The 23,767-nt window shown below is 35.0% G+C and overlaps 1 protein-coding gene across 1 annotated transcript in view; it reads right to left on the bottom strand.

Moving 5' to 3' along the window:
• RP1 (RP1 axonemal microtubule associated) overlaps positions 1-18,852 on the bottom strand; it is a 225,993-nt gene extending 207,141 nt beyond the window's left edge. The window contains 3 exon segments of the mRNA XM_081817120.1: positions 5,994-6,145; positions 15,440-15,572; positions 18,539-18,852. Of these exon segments, the coding sequence (XP_081673246.1) occupies positions 5,994-6,145; positions 15,440-15,572; positions 18,539-18,622 (369 nt within the window). The 5' untranslated portion in view covers positions 18,623-18,852.
• Between the last annotated feature and the right edge of the window lie 4,915 nt (positions 18,853-23,767).

Here is a 23,767-nt window from a genome sequence, read left to right as displayed (position 1 = left end):
ATATAATGCTTCTAAGGTAATTTTAGGATATTGACGCAAAAATTATTGGAAATTTATAACATGTATCTGAAGTCCCAATGTGCTGCTACAATAAAAATTATTCATGTTTGTGTTCCAAAGGTTTATGTGTTCAGGATATGGGTAAAAGTAAGGAGCACAAATTTCTTTCGATAAAATCTAAAATAATGATATAGGTTAAAATGAAAGAAAAATATATGATGTAGCATATCAGTTGAAAAATCATCCAGAAACAAAAAATAACATTTTCATTTATATAGTGACTTACGCATTTTGAAATATTTTCAGAAACATTTTATTTTATACTTAGAAGTCACTCAGTGAGAAAAAAATTCATTCCACAAAAAGAAGAGTGAGGCACAGAACCAGGATTAGAGATCAGGTCCTCTGAAAAATCATAATACTACTTTCCTTTGCAACCACTCTGCCTCTACATAAGTGGACTATATAGAATATAAATAACAGATAAAGCCATTTATATTCTTTTATCAAAAAAAATATATTGTCTGTTCCTGGTACAGATTAATGGGTAACATTGTCCTCCCTTAATCTATGAAACACATATGCCAGAAAAAAGAGGACTTTCTGTGCAAACAAAATAATAGAGAAAATTATGAGTTATAATATTTATGATCACTGATACAGAGAATGCCAAGTAAAAGAAAGGAAACATGTAATAAAATATCATGACATACTCACTTAGAAATTATTTGGGTCATCAAAAAAAGCTGAGATAATTAAAATATAATGAGCCTTTTATGCTTTACTCAGTTAAATATAATTAATATTAGTAATAGTAAAAATAATGTTATATATTCAGTTTCCACATTTGACAATGAAAGTCATTATATACAGTAAATGTCATTTAACAATATAAAGGTAGATTTAAAAATCAGACAATAGAGAATGACTTCAGCAAGATGGTGGGCTAGGGAAAACCAAGCCCTCACTCCCCAGTGGAGATACCATTTTAACAATAATATACAGACTAGAATACTTCTGTGCAAATTCTGGATACCAGATGAGAAGCTGCAGTACCTACTAAAATGAATAATAGAAAGGGAACTCCATCAAAAGAGGTAGGGAAGCTTGTAACTTTTTGCATGTCCTACTTGGCATAGTGTGTTGTAATTGTGAGGAAATGTTCCATACCCTGGATCTTCTTTTGGGATAAAAACAAAAGAGTAGACAATGTATACAAAATTCTGGCTTCTCTGGGGGCTGCCCAAAGAACTGATTTCTCTCTCATTTAACTCAAGTACTAATGGCAGCAGAGATTGGAAGCCAATAAAAACAGAGGAGAGGCCTGTGGCAAGTCAGAGCTACAGAGATTGTAAAGTATATAGCAGGCAGACATGGGGTGGAGTGCAAGAGAATATGAGCACAGGAGAAGAAACAGGAGCAAGCAGCTTAGGGAAATTAAGACAGTTAAAAGCACATATACAAGCCCAGAGAAGATACAGCCAAAAAAAGTATGAGAGGCCCTGGACACTCTAACCAGGTTAATTGGTGAGGGTCTTCCCCTCACAATGCAGTCCTTTAAGACTGGGCAAGATAGTTGTTTTTTCAAATGCCAAATCTCAACAAAAGATCACAAGACATATAGAGGGAAACATAGCCCAATCAAAGGAACAAAATAAACTACAGAAAACAACCCTAAAGAAATGAAGATCTCTGAAATTTCTGAGAAATAAGTTAAAACTGTCTTAAATATGTTCAGTAAGCTAAAAAATAACACAGAAAATCAACCCAAACCAAGACCCATTAAAATCAAATTGTCAAAAGTTAAAGACAAAGAGAAAATCTTGAAAGCGAAAAAGAAAAATGACTCATGGTGTACTAGCAAGCATTTATACGTTCATGAGTGGATTCCTGAGCAGAAATCATGCAAGCTAGATGACAATGTATAATGTATTGGAACTGCTGAAAGAAAAATCTGCTAACCAAGAATTTTATATCAGATGTAACTCTCTTTCAAAAACAGAAAAGAAATTAAGATTTTCCCTGGTAAAACAAAAACTGAGGACATTCATTACCAGCAGGTTGTCCTACAAGAAATGCTAAAGGGACTCCTTCAAGTTGGAAAAAAGAACACCAGATAGCAATACAAAGCCATTCAAAAACATATTCTGCCAGTGAAGGTAAATACATAGACAAAGTACAGCAACTTCTATTATTATAATTTTGGTGCATAGGTCCACTTTACTATATAGAACTAAAAGACAAAAATATAAAAAAACTATAAATCTGTGTTAATGGGCTTGCAATATATAAAGATATAATTTGTGACTTATATGGATACCATATATATAATGTCAACAAACTGGAAAAGCTAAAACAAATAGATAAATTCCTAGAAACACAACCTTTTAAGAGTGTATCACAAAAGGCAGAAAATCTGAATATACCAATTACAAGTAATTGAATTGAATCAGTAATTTTAAAAAGTACCCTCTACCTACCAAAAAAAAAAAAAAAAAATCCAAGACCAGACGGCTTCACAGGTGAATTACACTATTTAAGGAAGAGTTAATACCTGATAGCTACATGCAAAAGAATGAAACTGGACCACTTTCTAACACCATCCATAAAAATAAACTCAAAATGGACTAAAGACTTAAATGTGAGACCTGAAACTAAAAAAAAAAAAAACTAGAATAAAACACAGGCAGTAGTTTCTGATATCAGCCACAGCAACATTTTTCTAGATATGTCTCCTAAGGCAAAGGAAACAAAACCAAAATTAAACTATTGGAACTAAATCAAAATAAAAAGCTTTTACACAATGAGTAAAACCATCAACAAAACAAAAAAGCAACCTATTTGCAAAAGATATTTGCAAATAATACAACCAAAGAGAGGTTAATATCCAAAAGATATAAAGAACTTATACAACTCAATATCAAAAACAAGTAACTTGATTAAAAAATGGGTAGAGGACTTGAATAGACATTATTTCAAAGAAGACATACACATGGCCAACAAACACATGAAAAGATGCTCAAGACCACTAGCCATCAGGAAAATCCAATTCAAAACCACAATGATGTATCACCTCATGGCTGTCAGACTGGCTATTACCCAAAGACAAGAAATAACAAGTGTTGGTGAAGATCTGTAGAAAAGGTTACCCTCGTACACTATTGGTGGAAATGTATTGGTGCAACCACTGTGGAAAACAGTACAAAGGATTCTCAAAAAATTTGAAATAGGATTACCACATGATCCAACAATTCCACTTCTGGGTATTTATTTGAAAAAAATGAAAACACCAATTCAAAAAGATACATGTATCTCTATGTTAATTACAGCATTACTTACAATAGCCAAGATATGAAAGCAACCTAAGTGTCCACTGACAGATGAGTGGATAAAGAAGATGTGGGGTATATATACACACACACACAATGGAATATTACTGAGCCATAAAAAAAGAATAAAATGTTGCCATTTGCAACAACATGAATACAACTAGAGCATATTATGCAAAATGAAATAAGTCAGACAGAGAAAGACAAATACTATATGATTTCACTTATTTGTAGAATCTAAAGAACAAAACAAATGAACATACAAAACGAAACAGATTCATGGATACTGGAAACAAACTGGTAGTTACCAGAAGGGTGAGAGATTGGGATGGAGAGGTGAAATATGTGAAGGGGATTAAGAGGTACAAATTTCCAGTTATGAAATAAGTAAGTCATTAGAATGTAATATACAACATAGGGAATATAATCAATAATATAATAACTTTGTATGGTGACAGCTAGATTTAACATGGGGATTATCTCATATTGTATAAAAAAAATTGAGTCTCATTATGTACATCTGAACTTAATAGGATATTGTATATCAATTAAAAAATAGGATATTTTATCCCTGCTCAGCAGGAAGCCTGCTTCTCCTTCTCCCACTCCCCCTGCTTGTGTTCCCTCTCTCGCTGTCTCTCTGTCAAATAAATAAATAAAATCTTTAAAAAAAATAAATAAATAAAAAATAAAATAAAAAAAATAAAAAATAAAAAATAGGATATTTTATATCAATTAAAAATCCTTGGCAAGGATGTGAAGAAACTGGAACCCTGGTGCATTGTTGGTGGGACTGTAAAATGGTGCATTTGCTATGAAAACACTATGCCAATTCCTCAAAAAATTAAAAATAGAAGTTTATTTATTTTATTGCTGAAATAAATAAAAGCAGACAAAAATAAATGGAAAGACTTAATATGGTTAAGTTGTCAATACTACCAAAGCAATCTACAGATTCAGCACAATTCCTATCAAAATCCCAATGGCAATGCATAGATTTGTCAAATCACTATGTTGTAACCTGAAGCTATTATAACGTTGTATTTCAACTATTCTTCAATTTTAAGAAAACATTTATTTTTTCAAAATCCCAATGGTGTTTTTTTGCATAAGTAGAAAAATGCAACCTATAATTCACATGGAATCTCGAGGGATATTGAATAGTAAAACAATCTTTAAAAAAGAAGAACAAACTTAGAGATTTCACACTTCCCAATCTCAATACATATTACAAAACTATAGTAATTAAAATGTTATGGTACTAACATAAAGACAGAGATATAGACAAATAGCATAGAACAGGGAGCCCAGAAATAAACCCATATATATATGGTCAAATCATCTCTGGCACAGGTGTCAAGACCACTTAATGGGGAAAAGAAAATCTCTTCAATATACTATTGATGAATCTAGATACCCACATGCAAAAGAATGAAGTTGGACCCTTACTTTATAGCATATACAAAAATTAACTCAAAATGGATTAAAATTCTAAACAAAATAATCAAAACTAAAAAGTCCTAGAAAAAAAACATAGGGAGAAAACTTGGGAACACTGGATTTGGCAATGATTTCTTGGATATGACACCAAAATCATAGAAAAAGAAAAAAGAAAAATAGACAAGGGAGACTACATCAATTAAAAACTTCTGAGCATCAAATGATACAATTAAAAGAATGAAAAGGCAACTTCCAGAATGGAAGAAAATATTTACAAATCATATTTGTGATAAGAGATATATACAGAGTATATAAAGAACTCCTACAACTCAACAAGAAATAAACAAATGTCTTAATTTTAAAACAGCAAAGGACTTGAATAAACATTTCTCCAAAGATGATACAAATGGCTGATAAGCATATGAAAAGATGTGAAAATAACTTTAACAATAGAGAGATGCAAATCAAAACCACAAAGAGACATTACCTCACAACCATTAGGATGGTTACTGTAAAAAAATTTTTAAGATTTAAAAACAGAAAATAAGTGTTGGCAAGGATGTGAAGAAACTGGAACCCTTGTGCATTGTTGATGAGACTGTAAAATGGTGCATTTGCTATGAAAACACTATGCCAATTCCTCAAAAAATTAAAAATAGAAGTTTCATATGATCCAGCAGTCCTGCTTCTAAGCATATATTCAAAAGAATTGAATGAAGGGTACTGAAGAGATATTTGCACACCTATTACATTATTCACAATAAGCAAGAGTTTGAAACAACCAAAATTTCCATCAATGGATGAATGGGTTAAAAAATGTGGTACATATGTACAATAAAATATTATCCAGCTTTAAAAAGGAAGGAAATCCTATCACACTGTACAGCATGGATGAATATTGAGGACATTATGCTAAGTGGAATAAGCCAAGCACAAAAAGACAATTATTGTATGATTCCAATTATATGAGATATCTGAAGTAGTCAAATTTATAGAAACAGAAAGTAGAATGGTGATTGACAAGGGCTGAAGGGAGAGGGAAATATGCAGTTCTTTAATGAGTACAGTTTCAGTTTCGCAAGATGAGAAATTTCTAGATTACTATGAATATATTTAACACTAGTGAACTTAAAAACACTTAAACATAGTTATGACTTTAGTAAATTTTTATTTTATTTTTTTACCACAATTTTTTTAAAAAAATCAAAGGATTTTGTCACTTACTTGTCCTCTTAAAAAACTGAAGGAGCTCTTCGATCGAAATAGTTGTCTGGATCCTGAATCTCCCTTTTCCCCATAGACAGAAATGTACACACTTGCTACTGTTCCAGCATTCCAACGTTCACCTGTTGCCACAAGCACTTCATATACTGTCACTGACAACAAAAGAAAAATAAGCTTTATATGCCAAGAATTATTCATATGATAGAAAAATTACTTATAGCTAATCAAGAGTTCCAGTTCCAGTTAAAATGCAGTAACACACTCTACCCAGTTTCTCCCACAGAATACAGCTATAAAATTTTGATAAAATGCATTGACCAGCTATAGGAAAATGCTGAAGGGTAAACTGTACCGGGGGACTGAGAAAGAAGAACAGATTTTGAGGTACCAACAAGTGGCAGTGTCCTCTTTTTTTGTCCCCTGGTATCTTCCCCCCTGAACTCAGTTCACCAGAAACCTGGAAATAGGCACTGAAGCTCAGACACAGGGAGCTCAGGAGAGCCCTCTTGCTCAGGCTTAAGAAGCAGGAAAGAAAATTCCTAACACATAGTACAGATATTCTACGATTTTTTTTTTTTTTAGTCTTTCATTTCTCCATTCTCTCACATCCCAGTGCCTAGGCACAGAAGCAAACAGGAACCAACACTCTGAGGGAGAACTTTTGCCTCTGTTCACAGGATCTGAGCTTCAGTAGGGTGGGGCCAATCTCAATTGCTTTCTTTGCTCTCTCTGTTCTACCACTGCTTAGCCCTGGACATAGGAAGACTACAGAAATATACAGCAAAAAGGTACACTAAAGCATCAGCTTTAGACCAAAAACAGGAGCCAAGGAACTGGAAAGTACCAAAGAGGTTCACAGAGGGAAGAAAGGCAAACACAGAAAGCTCTTTATTAACTCCTGGGCTCATCCCTAAGCTAAAGATGCATGAATACCAGTATCAAATACTTTGAGATCTAAACCAACAGATAAACCTCGATGTAGGCCCCAGATTCACCAATGAGTAGTATACAGGTAGGACAGATCTGAATAGCACTGCCAAATCTTTTAAAACTAAACTGACATTGAAACCACAGCCCACAGATGACAGTTGGAATTTGTGGCCTGAAACTAACCAGTGATCAACGGCCTGTTAAAACAAAAATATAAACATTCTCCATAGGATTTAAATAACATCCAGTGCCTCGAATAATAGTATGTAAAATATCCAAGATATAATCCAAAATTATTCAGCATATGAAGAACCAGGAAAATTTCAAATCAAATGGGAAAAGACAATGAAGAAGAGATATCAACTTCAAAATGGTAACACGTATTGGAATTATCTGACAAAATCTTGACAGCAACTATGATAAAAATGCTACTGTAAACAATCATGAGCACTCTCAAAAACAATGGAAATATAGAAAGTATCAACAAAACAAAATTTTAAAAAGAAACAAATGGAAATCTTAGACCTCAACAAACACCATAAGCAAATTTTAAAACTTACTGAATAGGGTCAAGAGAATGAGGAGGACAGAAGACAACATTAGTGAACTTGAAGAGAGAGTAAATAGAAATCATCCAACTTAACAAAAGAGAAAAAAATAAACAGAGCCTCAGGGACCTGTGGAACAATAACAAAAAATCTGATACTCATGTCACACGGTAGCTGAAGGAGAGGAGAAAGAGTATGAAGCCAAAAAAAAATATTTGGCCAATAAAAGGAACAAATTAAATCTCAAAAAAAAAAAAACATAAAGAAATGTAAATCTATGAATAACCTGACAATGAGTTCAAATACTCATCTTAAAGATAAAAAAATGAGCTAAAAGAGAACACAGAATTACAACTAAATAACATCAGGAAAACTGCACAAAATGAGAATATCAAAAAAGAGGTATAAACTATGAAGAACCAAACATAAATTCTGGAACTGAAGAATACATTAACCAAATTGAAAAATTCATTAAGCAGATTTAACAAGTAAACTTGACCAGCAAAAGAATCAGTGAACTTGAAAACAAGCAGGTGATTTGAAATTATCTAGTCTGAGGATCAAAAAGGAACATGTTGTGGCCTTAAAAAAGAAGGAAATCCTGTTACACAGTACAACATGGATGAGTCACAAGAATATTATGCTAAGTGAAATAAGCCAATTACAAAAGGGTAAATATTATAGGATTCCACTCATGATTCTAAAGTAGTCAAAATCATAGAAAATAAAAAGTAGAAAATGAAGGAGAGGGAATTACTGTTTAATGGGTATAGAGTTTCAGCTCTGGTTCCAGTTCCATATGTAAGAAGCTTCAAAGGTACCACTGCATCCTAACAAGCAAAAAGCTGAACACACTGAAAAACCAACAACTCTTCTTGTATCCAAAAAAGAGAAAAGGACACAGGGCAAACTACAGCCCCCAAGATTGGAGAGACAGATGAGCAAACAAGGAGTCACAGCTTAGATGGTAGAGAGACTCATGAATAGAAACTGCCATGGAAGGATGCCTGGGTGGCTCAGTCGGTTAAGCGTCTCACTTTTGGTTTCAGCTCAGGTCATGATCTCCCGGTTGGGATCGAGCCTGCATTGGGCTCCATGCTCAGTACAGAGTCCACTTCAGATTTTTTCTCCCTACCACTCTGCCCCTCCCCACTCATGCTCTCTCTAAAATAAACAAAATCTTTAAAAAAAAAAAAAAAAAAAGAAGGGCGCCTGGGGGACTCAGTTGGTTAAGCGTCTGCCTTCCGGCTCAGGTCATGATTCCAGGATCGAGCAACGCATCAGGCTCCCTGCTCAGTGGGAGTCTGCTTCTCCTTCTCCTCCCCGTTCATTCTCTCTCTCGCTATCTCTGTCTCTGTCTCTCTCTCTCAAATAAATAAAATCTTTTTTAAAAAGAAAGAAAGAAAAGAAACTACCATGGGAACCACTGCTGGCATAGGAAATTCTGAACTATAATTAACAAATTGCTGGAGGTTCATTGCAGTCTGAGAGTTAAAAACTCCAGGGGGAGTTCTTAATCATAGGAGTTCTCAATCATAGGAGCCCCCTGCACTTTTGTGAGTTTTGCCTTCAGGAGTTCACCTAGGTTCTCACAGTAAATATGGGAGAAAATTTTCTTCCTACTTCTGGCAGAGAAAGGGCAAAGGGAAGCATTTTAAAATACACCAGAGCACTATGTTCTTCTTAATAAGACCAGCCCTCAGGGGAAACAAATTAACCAGATCCTAACCTGCTAGGGTATTAATGGAGCCTCAGTGACCACAGGGAAGGCAAATACCCAACTCTAGCCAGCTCTAGCCATCCTGTCCCACCTAAGAGGGATGGAAAAAAACAGAAATACTTATGAAGTTCACAGTACAGAGGCATAGAATCACTAAAGACTGAAATCTAATTATAGATTTCTAATCTAATTATAGGACTATAAAACCGTTCCCTCCCCCCATGCCTCATCATTGTATTACTAAAGGCCTATTGAGTATATTTCCTTTTGTCTGGTACATCATGTCCAACTATCAAGAAAAAATTATAAGGCATATTAAAAGGCAAAAAACACAATTTGAAGACAAAGAGCAAGCATCAGAAGCAGACATGGCAGGGCAGTTGAAATTATCAGACTAGAAATTTAAAATAACTATGATTAATATGCTAAAGACTCTAATAGATTACACAGATAACATGCAAGAACAAATGGACAATGTAAGCAGAAAGATGGGATTCCTAAGAAAGAATCAAAAAGAAATGCTAGAAATAAGAAACATTGTAACAGGGGAACCTGAGTGGCTCAGTCAGTTAAGCCTCCAACTCTTGGTTTTGGCCTAGGTCATGATCTCATGGGTCATGGGATCAAGGCCCAGATCGGGTTGTGCACTCAGTGGGGAGTCTGCTTGAAGATTCTCTCCCTCTGCCCCTCCCCCCACTTGTGCATGCACACACTCTCTCTCTCTTTAAAAATACATTTTAAGGGCGCCTGGGTGGCTCAGTCGTTAAGCATCTACCTTTGGCTCAGGTCATGGTCCCAGGATCCTGGGATGGAGCCCCACACTGGGCTCCCCGCTCAGCAGGGGGGGTGGGGAGAAGGGGGGCCTACTTCTCCCTCTCCCACTCCCCCTGCTTGTGTTCCCTCTCTGTGTCTCTGTCAAATAAATGAATAAAATCTTTAAAAAAATAAAATGAATAAAAAAAATAAAAATACCTTTTTTAAAAAATACCTTTAAAAAAATTATCTGGGGTGCCTGAGTGGCTCAGTTGGTTAAGCAACTGCCTTTGGCTCAGGTCATGATCCCAGGGTCCTGAGATGGAGCCCCGTGCTTCGTGGGGAGCCTGCTTCTCCCTCTCCCTCTGCATGCATCTCCCCCTGCTTGTGCTCTCTCTCTCTCTGCCAATAAATAATTTTTTAACTAAAAATAAATTAAAAAATTTAAAAAAATTATAACAAAAGCAAAGAATGCCTTTGATGGGCTTATTAGTAGATACTACACTGATGTGATGTGTAAAGAATCTCTGAGCTATCAAAGATATATCAATAGAACCCTCCAAAACTGAAAAGCAAAGAGAATGAAGACTGAAAAACAAGGACTCTGGGACAACTACAAAAGGTGTAACATACACATAAAGGGAATACCAGGAGAAAAAAGAAAGGAACAAAAGAAATATTTGAAACAATAATGACTAAAAATTCCCCCAAATTAATGTCAGACATCAAACCAAAGATCCAGGAAGTTCAGAGAACATCAAGAAGGATAAGTGCCAAAATAAAAAAATTTTTAACTACTTTAGGCATATCATTTTCAAACTATAAGAAATCAAAGATAAAGGAAAAAATCCTGAAAATAAAGAGGAAAAAAACCTTATTTATAAAGAAACAAAGATAAGACTTACATCTGACTTCTCAGCAACCATGCAAGCAAGAAAAGAGTAGAGTGAAATATTAAAAGTATTGAAAGAAAAAAAAACACCAAGTAGAATTCTGTACCCGGTGAAATTATCTACCAAAAGTGAAGGAGAAATACAAACTTTCTCAGACAAACAAAAATTGAGAAAATTTGTTGCCAGTAGACCTGCCTTGCAGGAATTGTTAAAAGAAGTTTTTAAAAGAGAAGGAAAATAATATAGGTCAGAAATTCAGATCTATATAAAGAAAGGAAGAGCATCAAAGAAGCAATAAGTGAAGATTAAACAAAAACTTTTATTTTTCTTATTCTTAATTCATTTAACATATAAATTTATTTAAAATAATAATAGCATCAATGCATTTAATTATGTATGTTTATGAATGTATACATAATATATGCTTATGTGTTCTTATATATAAAAAAATAAAGCAATGATACAAGAGATAGAAGAAAAGAATTATTTTGTTATTATAAGGTACTCACACTACCCATGAAGAGGTATAGTGTTATTTGAAAGTGGACTTGGATTAGTTGTAAATGTATACTTGAAACTGTAGAGCAGCCACTAAATATAAGTTTGGGTTTTTTTTAAGTATAACTGATAAGCTGAGAAAGGAAAGAAAATGGAATGATGTTCTCAATTGAATGCTCTATTAAAATCACAAAAACAGGGGTGCCTGGGTGGCTTAGTTAGACAAAGGTCTGCTTCAGCTCAGATCATGATCCCAGAGTCCTGGGATGGAGCCCCGCATCGAGCTCCTTGCTCAGCAGGGAGCCTGCTTCTCCCTGTCCCTCTGCCTGCCATCCCCCCTGCTTGTGCTCTCTGTCAAATAAATAAATATTTAAAAAATAAAATAAAATCACAAAAACAGAGTAAGAGTGAAAGACAAAAACAGGAACAAAGAATAAAAGAAGCAAATAGAAAACAGTAGCAAATATGGTATATATTAATCCAATTATATCAATAATCACTTTGAACATCAGTGGTCCAAATGAACCAATTAAAAATTGTCACAGTGGATTAAAAAATAAGACTCAACTGTATTTTATCTATAAGAAACCTACTTTTAATATAAAGATACACATAGATTAAAAGTAAATGGATAGAGAAAAATATACCATGGTAAACTAATCAAAAAAAGCAAGAATAGCTATATTAATTTCAGCCACAGCAGGTATTAAAGCAAGGAAAGATATCTAGGATAAAGAAAGACATTACATAATGATAAAAAGGTCAGTCCTCCAAGAAGACACGATAATACTTCATGTGTATATGCCTAACAACAGAGCATCAAACTACATAAGAAAAAACTCATATAGAATAGGTGATAGAATTGCAAGGAAAAATAGATGAATCCACTATCATTGTTGAAGGCTTCAACACCCCTCTCTCAGAAATGGACAGATCAAGCAAGCAGAAAATCAATAAGGACATAAGTGAACTCAATAACACTGTTGATCAACTGTTTATAATCCACATCTATAGATTACTTCATCCAACAACAGCAGAACACATATTCTTCCCACACTCACATGGCACATTCACCCAGACCACAGTCTGGGCCATAAAACAAACCTTAACAGATTTAAAAGAACAGAAATCATACAATGTCTTCTCTCAGACCACAGTGGAATTAAACTAGACATCAGTAACAGAAAGATAACTGAAAAATTCCATTATATGTGGGGATCAAATAACACACTTCTAAATAACACATGGGGCAAAGAAGTAATCTGAAGCAAAATTTTAAAATATTTTGAACTTAATTAAAATAAAAACACAATTTATCAAAAATTGTGGGATGGAGCAAAAGCCATGCTGAGGGATTTATAACATCGAATGCATACATTAGAAAAGAAGAAAAGTCTAAAATCAATCACCTAAGTTTCCACCCTGGGAAACTAGAAAAAGAAGAGCAAATTAAATCCAAAGTAGACAAGAAGTAAAGAAATAAGACTTAGAGCAGAAATCAATGAAATCGAAAATAAAAAATCAAGAGAGGAAAATCAATGAAACTAAAAGTAATTCCAAAAAATTGATACAATCAATAAGCCTCTAGCCAGGCTAGTTGAGAAAAAAAAAGAGGACACAAATTAGTAATATCAGAAATTAAAGAGGGAATGTAACTACAGACCCCATGGAAACTTAAAATGATACTAAAAGAATGCTATGAACAACTCTGTTCACAAATTTGATAACCTAGGTAAAGTGGACCAATTCCTTGAAACAGACAATCTGCCAAAATTCACAAAAGAAGAAATAAAATTTCAGTTTGGGAAGATGAAAAAAGTCCTAGAGATCTGTTGCAGTACAATGTGAATATACTTAACACTCCTGAAATGTACACTTACAAATGTTAAGACAGTCAATTTTGTATTGTGTTTGTTATCACAATTAAAAATTAAAATTAAAAAGAAATACCTCACCAGCCTGAAAAACTCCATTTTTTGCTCTGGTTATCTTAGTAACCTTTATCCACAGCAGAAAAATAATTCCATAATCATAAAACATATTTTTTCAGGTACATATGATAGCATACTGGTTAATCAGGCAAACACTTTTAGACTTCCTTTTACCTTAAATGACAAATACTGCCCTGAGGTGCCCGGGTGTCTCAGTCAGTTAAGCGTCCAACTCCTGATTTCGGCTCAGGTCATGATCTCAAAGTTGTGAGATCGAGCCCCGAGTCAGGCTCCATGCTGGGCACAGAGCCTGCTTAAGGGCCTCTCTCTCCCTCTGCCTCTCTCTGCCCCTTCTCACTCTCTCTTCCTCTCTTAAAAAAAAAAAAAAAGACAAATACTGCCCTAATTCTTTATGGACTCAAAGGTACCAATATAGCAAAAAAGACACTAATTGAGACTTTCCTTGTTTATACCACCTAGAACTGATGTCTCTATCTCTAGAGAAAGCTGCCACTTGTCTATAATAACATCATTTCATACATAGCACCAATCTTTGCTAGAATATTAAACAAAAGTATGGCTAAGATCAGCTATCATTTGTTATATCTACTAATGAGATTTAGATAACTAAGGGCTTACCTAGTTTATTAACAGCACATGAGAGAGTACAGATATCACAGAGAAAACATATAAGAGGTTTCTTCAACTGGGTGAAGAAACTGGGGGAAAATGTTTATTAATAAACCTTAAGTACCAAGTACTACAAACAAAGCAAGGAAAATCAGTATGTATTTGAATAATATGCATCCTTTGAACAGAATTTTACAGTTAAAATAAGAGACAAAAAAGCAAAAAGTAACCTCTGCATCCTGGCTAGCAATGGGTAGGAACAGGGCACCTGGCCAATGTCTCATTCTGGGTAAAGAAAATAGGCTAATGAGGAAGAATGTTGAGAATACTTATAAAGGGTGATAAAAATGCTTATGAAGGGTGAGAACAATGCTCATACAAGCCTTCACTTTTCAGCAAATGGAACTATTCATATATTTTCAAAAATATTTTAACTTCAGAAAATTAACAGTTTATTACACCTTAGTTAAAAACCACAATGGAATCATCAGCCTCTGCAAATGTTTTACTTACCTACATTCCCTTAAAAAGTTATACAAGTTATTATGTACCTAAGCCTAACATTAGATTGTATGACACTGTGGAACTCTTCTTAATCTTCACATAATATTTATTATCATTTATTGCTTTAGAAAACTAAGATATCCCATTTTGGGTAGGAAATATTCTGGATAGAAGAAAAATTTATTTTTGCAAATTACCCATTTAATAATTCTTATATACCTTTCTCCTATTCTCCTATTCTCTTCCAAAACAGAGGCCAGCAGACACAAGAGCAAACAGCTCTTACAGAGTCACCCTGAACTATGCAGTACACGGTGACTCTCTAACCCCAAGCAGAGCCTATTTCTCAGCCATATTTACATAAGGATTGAACACACCTCTGCTTTTGGTCAATGCTTAAAAAGTCATTGAGCAGTTCGGTTTTTACTTCCTGATCAAGTAGTAAATTTTTCAAAACTAAGGTAGAACCTGGTGGGGAAAGTGTACACTGACTTGCATTTCTTAGCCGTGGAGTAACTTCTTCATTGGGCACTCAATTGTCTCATGACCTTCTAAAAATTAATTTTCTTGTTTAAATTAAGAGGCATTTCAGGGGTGCCTGGGTGGCTCAGTTGGTTAAGTGTCTGACCGGTTCAGGTCATGATCCCAGGGTCCCAGGATCCAGCCCCACATGGGGCTCCCTGCTCAGCGGGAAGTCTGCTTGTCCCTCTCCCTCTATCCCTCCCCCTGCTTGTACTCTGTCTCTCTCTCAAATAAATACAAAAAATCTTAAAACAAAAAAAGAGGAATTTCATTTGACCTCCCTGCAAGGTTAACTGTAGACAAAAACATACTCCTGAATGCCAGTACATGAAACAACTACAAAATATTTAGATGCAGCTCTCACAGCAGAAGAGGTAATTGGTAAGAAATGAACAATTGTTTAATCATTATTTGTTCATTTATTCATTTACTCAATATGTATTTATCAAGTTCCCTGTCCTTAAGCATTTAGGCAAACAAGTTTTATTTGTGCTTCCTGGAGTTGGATCTTCCCTACCTGGAAGCATGGGTTGTCCTTTGTTTAAAACAGGAAATTCTCGACAGATTTCCCCATCCTCTTGATTTCGTGCTAACCATCGTTGAACAGGTATATAAAACTTTTTTCCAGAATTCATGTTCCACAATTGTATCTACAGAGCAACAGTATTTCTTGTAAGAAATGTAAGAATACTTTATCAAAGAGTCAAATAAAAGTTTTCATCCAAGCCTGACACTTAGCTCATGGTAGATCATGTTACTTATTTTTAAATACAATAAGTTGTTGAATACTTGACAAGAAAAGTGCTAATTTCTTTTTTTATTGCCATCTCAAGTACAATGGCATTTCTTTTATTTTGAAATTTTCTATTTCTAATTTCTCTATATTGAAATGCTAAAAATACCAATTTCCTCCCCAATTTTTTAAGTGTCGATATTTTCCTATTTAGAAAGAGATTTACAATTTTCAAAAATCTATTACTTACCTGTTCCAATCCCTTAGTAAATACATTTTTTATTTCAAAATGGTATTATAAAATGTTAGCATGAACTTAGATTTCATGCACTACAGATTCAAACTGATACAGTTTTTTCTCTGTGGGTCCTCAGCAATGAATGAAACTTGAGCAATAATTATTTATTTGGGTATACCTATTATGCCATATTACATTATCCTAGAGTTAAACAAAGATGTTAATAAATTCTGCTAGGATCAGATGAATACCAAAAATCATCAGAAAGTAGAAACTATGATTCCTGATTCTAAAATCTAGCCTTTCATGAGTAGGGTACTATTATTGTTTTAAAAGCTTTAGTGAGTGTTATTTTATCTGATAAATTAATCTTATAGTCTTTAAAATGCCTTAGAGATTTCTATTTTAATGTGTTTAAGAAATGAGGTTGTTATACAAATAGATTTTTGATCCCTAAACTTACTAATTCATAGATCTTGGTAAGGCCCGGAAATTTGCATTCATAAATTCACCCCATGTGTGATTTTGGTACAATCACAGTTTTAGAAAGGCTTCCTGAAAACCACACAGAATTACCATTGGTTTGCAAGGCTGCTGGCTTCGCTATTTGATTTGGTTATTTTAAGTAAAGCCCAAGGCAAATTACTTAAGAAATACAAAATAAACCACCATTTGAAACTTTTTATTTTGTAATCTTCTTAACTAAACTTGAAAGAACCAAGATTAAAGTCCTAAAAGTAATGTGATTATTTTATGGGCTGGGGAAATGTTGTATCATTATTGCTATAATGGACTAAATGTTTTAATCCAAATCCCTTCAAGTTATAGGCACAAATTGGCTTACTTTAAATTTTAAACTTCTAAACTATACTATAAGAATTGAACAGAAAATACCCAACACATTACCTAGCAACTTAACTTGGCAAAATTAGTAAATTATATAAGTGCTTTATCAACCTAGAATAAAACTTTGAATCAAGAACATCTCTCTTCTTTATTGGTACTCAAAGACAGGTGAGGTAAAACTCAGGCAAATAAGTTGCCTTGCAATGAGAGTAATTGTCAGGCAAAGAGAGACAACAGGATTGTTCAGCCAATTTTTTGTCTTTCCTCTGCAATATTATAAAATCTTTTCAGATCACTTAACCACTGTCTCAATATCACAGCTGAATATATACGTATAATGAATATAATATTGCTTATTGGTTTTCAATCAAATGAGATGGCAGGAGTATTAACGATAATTTTCATAAATTAGCTTAACTTACTGTGAAAGAAAAAGTAAAAGATGTTATTATATCTGATCATTTAAGTATCAATTTGAATATCATACTTCAAAAACTCTGTATAGCATAAAAGAGAAAATTATTTCATATAGAAGCCAGGCAGTAATTTTAAGTCTGAAACTAACTTCTACATTCATATTTTTATACAGTTTCATTTTTCAATTTCCTTCAGGATCTTTTGTGACTTTAATGCAAAGAAGATGGCTTTTTTTTCTAAGATTTTATTTATTGATTGGAGAGAAAGATTGTGTGAGAGAGAGAGAGAGAGCATGAGCAGGGGGAAGAGCAGGGGGAAGGAGGGAGAAGCAGGCTCCCCGCTGAGCAGGGAGCCTGACACCCACTCGATCCCAGGGCCCTGAGATCATGACCCCAGCCAAAGGAAAACACTTAACCACCAACTGAGCCACCCAGGCATCCCAAAGAAGATGGCATTATTAACAACTGTGTGTGTGTGTGTGTGTGTGTGTGTGTGTGTATACATATATGCTAATAGAATAAAAGTATTTTTAAGGGATTACTCATCTTCCACAAATTCTTCATTAATTTTCTCACATATTACCAAACTGTAGAACAAGTCTGCCAAGAATATCAGGAGTTTGACTAAATGTTCTTTGCACTTTGAGAACTTGCTTACATAAGTTCATTTATTTTGAAATGACAAAAGATGGAACTACACCATACACAAAAATGGATAACAAGATTTTTCATATTCAATGTTGAAGATTGTTTGTTGGCAATTATAGTAATAAGTAAAATTTTTAATTTGAATAATTTAGAATATGTAAGCCTTTTTTTTGCTACTAAAAGTATTCAAGTGGCATTATTTGATTAGCATGAATAGACCAAATTTGAGAGCTGGCATTCAAATCTAGCAGATTATTATTTCACCAACGCAAATGGTCTACTTTTACAATTCTTCTGAAACAGATGACATTTACCTAGTCACCTTTTCATCAATAGTGCAACCATATCAAGAAGCATTGTAATTGTCAAAACACGATGTTATACACCTGAAACTAATGTAACACTGTTTCAGCTATACTTAATAAAAAAAAATAATAAAATAGTTAAAACTAAAATAAAAAGAAGAAGTAATGGGAGTTTATACAGAGTCCCAAGTACTTTCTTTCCTTTGCAAAGAGGTAAAAGGATTATTTACTTGAGGTGCTTCCCTCAATAAATTAGAAATTAATTAATAAGGGGATATGATACTGTTGTTTTGAGAAATATACTGACTAAAAAGATCTAGGTTTGATTCCATCAATTTATAACAGGTGTGAAATGCCTCTTTGAGGTTTAATTCCCGAACAGAATTTGCAGAGGGTTTTGCAAAGGATGGGAGTGTTGATATGTCTTTACCTCTTTACAGTGCCAGGAAGGGGAAGGTCCAGAGTTAGTATGACCAATACGAATCTTAAAGAGTGTTCCAATATCTCCAACCATGATCTAGGAAAGAACCAATAAAATATCTTTCAATGTAATTTCACAAAATCCATTTAAAAATATCTCATATTAGGACATTGTATATCAATAAAGGGGTTAATCCATCAAGAAATATAATAATTATAAACATGTATATACCTAATGACAAAGTGCCAAAACATATGAAACAAAAATTGACAAAACTGAACACAGGAGCAGTCTACAATAATGGTTGGAAATTTCAATAGCTCACTCTGCACGATGTGTAGAATAACTAGACAGAAGATCAATAAGGAAATTAAGGACTTGAACAACATTATAGACCAACTAGATCTAACATATTTATAGAACATTCCACTCAACAACAGCAGAATATAGTTCTCTCAAGTACACATGGAATATTCATTCTCCAGGGCAGACTGTATGTTATACCACAAAAAGTTTTGAAAATTAAGGAAGACTAAAATCATAAGAGAATAGTTTCTAGCTATAATGGAATAAAACTAGAAATTACTACAAGAAGGAAAAATGGAAAATCCACACCTATGTGTAAATTAAACAACATACTCTTAAGCAACCAATGAGTCAAAGAAATTGCAAGGGAAATTAAAAAAGAACTTGAGATGAATGAAAAATAATAATTACATATAAAAATATAGGGAATAAAGTGAAAGCAGAGCTCAAAGGGAAATTTTAGCTGTAATCCCTTGAAGTTTGAATGTACTTAAAGAAGGAAATCATTTCAGATGGGTACCCATAAGCTAAGCTGGCAAGCTTACTGTGAGGAAAAAACTTCTTTGGAGATTCTGACCTAATAAATACAGAGACTCTAAGCAAAAAGAAGGAAAAACGGTAAGCGGGGGAGAGAAGAAAGGGGAGAGAGGGAAGGAAAAAGGAGGTGGGAAGAGAAAACAGATGGGGAGAAAAGAAAGAAGAGGAAGAAGAATAAAGAAGATCTCAAATAAATAATACAACTATACAATGTTAGGAACTAGAAAAAAAAGCACAAACTAAATGCAAAGCTAGCCGAAGAAAGGAAATAATATTAGAATGGAGATAAAATAGAAAATAAAATCAATGAAACCAAAAGTTGATTCTTCAAAAAGAACAAAATTGACAAATATTTAGCTACCCTAAAGAAAAAAGAAAGAATACTCCAACTGCTAAAATTAGAAATGAAAATAGAGACATTACCACTAACCTTACAGAAAGAAAATGGATTATAAAAAAAGAATATCATGAAGAATTGTAGGCCAAAAAATTAGATACTCTATATGAAATGGATGAATCTTAGAAACACACAAATTATTAAATCTGACTCAGGAAAAAACAGAAATTCTGAATAGGCCTATAGAAAGTAAAGAGATTGAAGCAGTAATCAAAAACCTCCCAATAAAAAAAATCCTAGAACAGACGGCTTCACTGGTAAATTCTACCAAATACTTTTTTTATCATTAATATATAATGTTCTTTTTATTGAACTATAATGACATATAACATTATATTAGATTCATGTATAAGATGTGATATTTGTGTAACCTATGAACTGGTCACCACAGTAAGTCTAGTTACCATCTGTCACCATGCAAAGTTGTGTAATTTTTTTTCCTGTGATGAGAACTTTTAAGATTTATTCTCTTAGCAACTTTCAAGTGTGCAATACAACATTACTAATTATAGCAATGCTGTAATATTATATCCCTATAACTTATTGATACCCTCAACCCCCCTCCCATCTGGCAACTACCAATCTGTTCTGGGTATCTATTAATTTTGTTTTGTTTCCTTGTGTTTTATTTAGATTTTGCATATAAGTGAAATCATATGGTATTTGTCTTTCTCTGACTTACTTCACTTAGCATAATACCCTCAAGGTACACTTATGTAGCCACAAGTGTCAAGATCTCATTCTTTTGTATGACTGAGTAGTATTCCATTGTGTATTTATGGCACATCTTTATCAGTTCATCCATCAGTGAGTTTGGAAGCATCCCTTCTTCTTCAATTTTTTGGAATATTTTGAGAAGGACATGCGTTAATTCTCCTTTAAGTGTTTGGTAGAATCCACCTATGAAGTCATCTATTACTGGACTTCTGTTTGCTGGGAGTTTTTTGATTACTGATTTACTCTCCTACTGTTGGGGTTAATGTAGAGCATGAAATCAGCCATAATACCTGGCTTGCTAAAATGTAACAGAGAGGCTGCTGGGGGTGAGGGAAGGTTTCAGAGAAGGGCGTGGGCCTTTGGAATGCCTGGGCCGACGAGACCACTCTGCTGCTGGAATGCCATGAGGAGTTGCCTTCCCTAAGCCTTCTTAGCCCAAACAGCCACCCTGTGATCTAAGAGATGTATGCATTGTTCCTTAGGCTATGTTTAGTAGAACCTGCAGATTAGCATATTTTATCTTTCCCATAAATCCTCTCAGTTTCAGTAAGACCCATTGTCACACATCAAGTGCTTGAGAAACAGTGATAAGGTTGTCCTGAAGGACCAATAAAGCAGGAGCCAAGAAGAGCAAAGGGTCTTCGTCACTGAGCATTGACCCCCTTGCCTTCTCCTTTCTTCCACGGCAAAGTTTGGAGTAATCTTTCATCCATCAGTACAGGAATTGCTGGCCATTCCCTGCACCCTACTAATAATCAGTCTATTCAGATTATCTATTTCTTCATGATTAGAAGGTTGTATATTTCTAGAAATTTATCCATTTCTTATAGGTTGTCCAATTTGTTGGTGTATAATTGTTCAGACTAATCATTGGTGATCCTTTTTCTTTTCTTTTTTTTGTGTGTGTGTCCGTTGTAACTTTTCCTCTCTCATTTCTGATTTTATTTGAGACCTCTCCCTTTTTCTCAGTATGTCTCACCAATGTTTGCCAATTTTATCTTTTCAAAGAACGAACTCTTGGTTTCACTGATCTTTTCTATTGTATTTTCATCTCTATTTCATATATTTTGCCTCTGGTCTTTATTATTTCCTTCCCTCTACTAAATTTGGAATTTATTCTTCTTTTTCTAGTTTCTTTAGGTGTAAAGTTAAATTGTTTGAGATTTTTCTTGTTTTTCAAGACAGACCTGTAGTGCTAAAAACTTACCTATTAGAACTACTACTGCTACTCACCATGGATTTTGGTATGTTGTATATCCATTTTCATTTGTCCCAAGATTTTTTTTTTAATTTCTCCTTTCACTGAGCTATTGCTTATTCAGTAGCTTGTTATTTAATCTCCACATATTTGTGATTTTTCCAGATTTTTATCTTCCAGTTGATTTCTAGTTTCATATTATTGTGATAAGTGAAGATACTTGATATGATTACAATCTACTTAGATTCATTGAGACCTGTTTGGTGGCTTGCAAAATATCCCTATCCTACAGAATATTCAATCCTGCAGAATATTCATTTTTTAGAGATTTTATTTATTTCTTTGAGAGACAGAGAGCCCAAGAGCAGGGTGAGGGGCAGAGGAAGAAGCAAACCCCCTGCTGAGCAGGGAGCTCAATGCAGGTCTTGATCCAGGGACTCCAGGATCATGCCCTGAGCTGAAGGCAGATGCTTAACAAACTGAGCCATGTAGGTGCCCTATTCTGCAGAATATTCTATCCTGCAGAATATTCCATGTGCACTTGAGAAGAATGTGCATTCTACTGCATTAGGATGAAACATTCTGTATCTATCTATTAACTCCATCTGGTCTACCATGTCATTTAAGGCCAATATTTCCTTATTGATTTTCTGTCTAAAATATCTAAACATTGGAGACCTGGAAAAGATGGCGGAGGAGTAGGAGACCCTATTCCAACCGGTCCCCGGAATTGAGCTGGGTATCTACCACTCTGAACACCCACGAAATCCACCTGAGATGTAAGAAGATAGATCTGGTTCTCAACAAACAAAATATCGCAGGCGGTTGATTTTGAGGTGTGAAACAGGGAGCCATGATTCTGCGGGCAGATATCGGAGGATAAACAGAAGGGTGAGGGAGCCGAGCCTTTGGGATCCTACACCGCTGGTGAGCTATAGCCTCCCACGCTGGGGACCGGGGACAGACTCGCAGACTGGTAGTGATGGGGAAAGGACTTTAGGGCAGCCACCCACCCCCCCGGACTGAAACTGGACCGGTGGGGCGACATGTGTGAACTGGGGGTGGGTGGCGGTTTTAGAAGCACAAAGGGCAGAGACATGCCCCAACCTGGAGGCAAAGACTGGGAGTGCAGCTGAGGGGGACACAACCCAAGATGCTGCAGTTTATAGCAGCACAGACAGAAACGGAGATAGTGTGGCCTGGAGAGCTCACTGAAGAACAGACTGTGATCTCTCCACTCTGAGGCAGAGGGTTGGAAACAATCTCTTCTGCTCTGACTCTTGGAAGAGACACAGAAAGCCACCAGAGAAAGCCACCAGAAAAAAAAAGACCCAAAAAACCGGACCTCACTAAGCTCATCACCCACCACAGGGGGCAGGGCAACTCTGCCCAAACAGGGCAGAATAACACTGTGGCAGGTCCATCCCCCAGAACACAGGCTGAGAGAACAAGAGGCCATCAACCCTAAGGTCCCAATAAAACAGCAAGCATCTTGCTTGGGTTGTGGTCAATAATTTGGACTCTGTACATTCCCTCAACCACCCCTCAACAGAATGATGAGGAGGAACCCCCAAAATAGGAAAGACTCAGAGACAATGACTTATGCCACAGATTTACAAATGGACACAATCATGACCAAGATGTCAGTGGGGCGCCTGGGTGGCTCAGTTGGTTGAGCGACTGCCTTCGGCTCAGGTCATGATCCTGGAGTCCCTGGATCGAGTCCCGCATCGGGCTCCCTGCTCGGCAGGGAGCCTGCTTCTCCCTCTGACCCTCCCCCCTCTCATGTGCTCTCTCTCTCTCTCTCATTCTGTCTCAAATAAATAAATAAAATCTTTAAAAAAAAAATAAATAAATGACCAAGATGTCAGAGATGGAATTCAGGGTAGCAATTAAAAAGACAATAGCTAGATTGGAGAAATCGATTATTGGCAACATAGAGTCTCTAAGGGCAGAAATGAAAGCTGAACTGGCAGAACTTAAAAATGCTATCAATGAGATCCAGTCTAATCTAGATAATCTAACAGCTAGGGTAAGCAAGGCAGAAGAAGGAATTAGTGATCTAGAAGACCAATTAAAAGGC

This window comes from Leptonychotes weddellii, chromosome 4 (genome assembly GCF_054177405.1).
Source record: "Leptonychotes weddellii isolate Sample4059 chromosome 4, ASM5417740v2, whole genome shotgun sequence".
Lineage (NCBI taxonomy): Eukaryota > Metazoa > Chordata > Mammalia > Carnivora > Phocidae > Leptonychotes > Leptonychotes weddellii.
The sequence above is the reverse complement of the archived record's forward strand: the minus strand, read 5'-3'. Positions and strand labels throughout refer to the sequence as shown.